This window comes from Arachis ipaensis, chromosome B04, assembly GCF_000816755.2.
Source record: "Arachis ipaensis cultivar K30076 chromosome B04, Araip1.1, whole genome shotgun sequence".
In the NCBI taxonomy this organism is placed as follows: Eukaryota; Viridiplantae; Streptophyta; class Magnoliopsida; order Fabales; family Fabaceae; genus Arachis; species Arachis ipaensis.
The window spans coordinates 17259821-17263245 of NC_029788.2; the positions used below are offsets into that span (position 1 = coordinate 17259821).

At 33.4% G+C, this 3425-nt stretch overlaps 1 protein-coding gene across 1 annotated transcript in view; it reads left to right on the forward strand.

Annotated features, from left to right (window-relative positions):
* The window catches only part of LOC107636178 (glyoxysomal fatty acid beta-oxidation multifunctional protein MFP-a-like), a gene marked incomplete in the record, with an annotated part of 26146 nt that extends 22721 nt beyond the window's left edge, over nucleotides 1–3425 (forward strand). The window contains 2 exon segments of the mRNA XM_021122368.1: nucleotides 2403–2461; nucleotides 3324–3425. Of these exon segments, the coding sequence (XP_020978027.1) occupies nucleotides 2403–2461; nucleotides 3324–3425 (161 nt within the window).

Below are 3425 nucleotides of genomic sequence, written 5' to 3' on the forward strand. Positions count from 1 at the left end.
TAATTAACTGGAAAAATTTAATTCTCTAATTAAACAAAAAAAAAAATATTCAAATGCATGTTGTTGGATAAGTTAAGCCCAAATTAGTCTATGAGATTGACGTCTTATAGCAAAATCATTCCCGAAATTTTAATTGCATCTTTGTGATTGGCAAAAATATATCACGGTAAATCCTAACTTATTTTCTATTAACAACATGCTGATGTGGCTTGATGATGTGGAACATTAGTGACGCATATCATTTCATGGTTTGGTCACTTGTAATGATATGATAATAGATCGATCAATGACACTTATCATACTAACGTGGACGGTTGTGTCACGTGTCACAATTTTATTTGGTCACATGTTGCAACATCATTCATCTACATGTCATCCGCTAGGTCATTATGATAGAAGCACCAAATTCGTCACTGACTTTGCATTAAGTAACTTATTTTAGTCCTTCAAATTGAATGTCGTCGTACACTAAAGTAATCCCTTCATTAGTTTTTTCTATTTGTTTTTTAAATTAAAAATTTTCAATATCTTTGGAGGTATTAATTTCAATTCTACTTTTTCACATGTCATTTAAATACAAATACTTTTGATAATTATTTTAAGATTTTTATTTTAATCATACAATTTTTTTCATAATAATTTAATAGTGACAACGTAGGCTAACTTTTCATGCAATAAGGGAAGAAAATTACACACTCACTTTAGATAAGATCATCAACTCAGATGACTAAATTATCATTTCTCTTAATAAATATCCCAACAAACTCAGGTATTTCTCAATCCAGTTCTCAATCCAACATTTGCTAACTTAGGCATCAAAGTTTTTTGTAAGTACTCCTAATCGCCGTTTTGGAGCTAGCTTATGTGAAGACACTTCACGCACTCTTACTATTTTTTTTGGCCTCTTTTATCTAGTCTATTTTCACACAACTAGTTTTAGATAGGGGTGTTCAAAATCAATCTGGACCGAACTAAACCGATGGACCGAACCGAAAAAACTAAAAACCAAATTAATCAAAAACCAAAAAAATCGAAAAAAGTGATGTTTTGCGGTTTTTTTGCGGTTCGATTCGGTTTTCGGTTCTTGCCACCAAAATCCTAACCGAGCTGAACCGAACCGGTTATTAACAAAACCCTAAAATTAAAACTACCCCAACCCCACCCCCCAAACGCGTTACAGGCTACAGCCTCCATGGAAACCTAACCCCGCCGCCCAAACCCCAGATCGGAGCCACCACCCACGCACCCACGCACCCAAACGGCCAGCAGTCACCCACCTTCTTCACTCCTTCTCCCTGATACTCGAAGTCGAAGCCACTCAAGCCAGCAGTCACCCACCCACCGCGAAGACGAGGACGAAGACCCAGTCACCCACCCACCCACTCCCTGATGCATTCTTGCCTTGTTGTTGGTATTGCTGCAATGCTGCTTGCTGGTTAATGGTTATTGTTTAATGTTCAGTTTATTCAGTTTGTTCAGTTTGTTCAATGTTCAGTTTGTTCAGTTTGTTCAGTTTGTTCAAGTTAGTTTAATCATCTTTTTTTGTACGTTAGGATCTAGGAGTTCAATTTTAATATAAAGATGGATAGAATTGAATAGATTTAACCTAAAAAATGATGTTAGGGATCTAGTTCAATTTTAATATAATCAATTAATCATTAACATAATTAATCATTAACATAATTCCTCACATGAATACAGAAACGGACAAAACAATGGGAAAATAGTAAATAGTTTGCCTTTTGCTTCAGATATAGGTGAATGATTGGAGTTGTTTTTTTTTTCAATTTATTTGTAGGATCAAAGTTTTGAATTTGGCTTCTAAAATGGAGGCTTTCAGTTTCTAGTTCCTTGCTTGTTTATTGTTTGGTTTATTGCTGTTTATTGCCAAGTTCAATTTGTTGGTATAAAGGTTTATTGCTTGTTCACATTTTCAAGTTTTGTTCTGTTTGGTTTATTGCTGGTTTAGGGCTGGTTCCTTGCTTGTTTATTGTTTGGTTTATTGCTGTTTATTGCCAAGTTCAATTTGTTGGTATAAAGGTTTATTGCTTCTTCATTGCTTGTTTGGTTCATTGCTGGTTTAATTTGGTATAAAGGTTTATTGCTTCTTCAATTTGTTGGTATAAAGGTTTATTTGCTTCTTCAATTTGTTCATTGCTTGTTCAATTTGCCAATTCTGTTTAGTGTTTATTGCTGGTTTAATTGTTCATTGCTTGTTCACATTTTCAAGTAAACACTAAACAGAATTGGCAAATTGAACAAGCAATGAACAAAATTAAACCAGCAATAAACACTAAACAGAATTGGCAAATTGAACAAGCAATGAACAAATTGAAGAAGCAAATAAACCTTTATACCAACAAATTGAAAAAGCAATAAACCTTTATACCAAATTAAACCAGCAATGAACCAAACAAGCAATGAAGAAGCAATAAACCTTTATACCAACAAATTGATCTTGGCAATAAACAGCAATAAACCAAACAATAAACAAGCAAGGAACCAGCCCTAAACCAGCAATAAATCAAACAGAACAAAACTTGAAAATGTGAACAAGCAATGAACAATTAAACCAGCAATAAACACTAAACAGAATTGACAAATTGAACAAGCAATGAACAAATTGAAGAAGCAAATAAACCTTTATACCAACAAATTGAAGAAGCAATAAACCTTTATACCAAATTAAACCAGCAATGAACCAAACAAGCAATGAAGAAGCAATAAACCTTTATACCAACAAATTGAACTTGGCAATAAACAGCAATAAATCAAACAATAAACAAGCAAGGAACCAGCCCTAAACCAGCAATAAACCAAACAGAACAAAACTTGAAAATGTGAACAAGTAATAAACCTTTATACCAACAAATTGAACTTGGCAATAAACAGCAATAAACCAAACAATAAACAAGCAAGGAACTAGAAACTGAAAGCCTCCATTTTAGAAGCCAAATTCAAAACTTTGATCCTACAAATAAATTGAAAAAAAAAAAAAACAACTCCAATCATTCACCTATATCTGAAGCAAAAGGCAAACTATTTACTATTTTCCCATTGTTTTGTCCGTTTCTGTATTCATGTGAGGAATTATGTTAATGATTAATTATGTTAATGATTAATTGATTATATTAAAATTGAACTAGATCCCTAATATCATTTTTCAGGTTAAATCTATTCAATTCTATCAATCTTTATATTAAAATTGAACTCCTAGATCCTAACGTACAAAAAAAGATGATTAAACTAACCTGAACAAACTGAACAAACTGAACATTGAACAAACTGAACAAACTGAACATTGAACAATAACCATTAACCAGCAAGCAGCATTGCAGCAATACCAACAACAAGGCAAGAATGCATCAGGGAGTGGGTGGATGGGTGACTGGGTCTTCGTCCTCGTCTTCGCGGTGGGTGGGTGA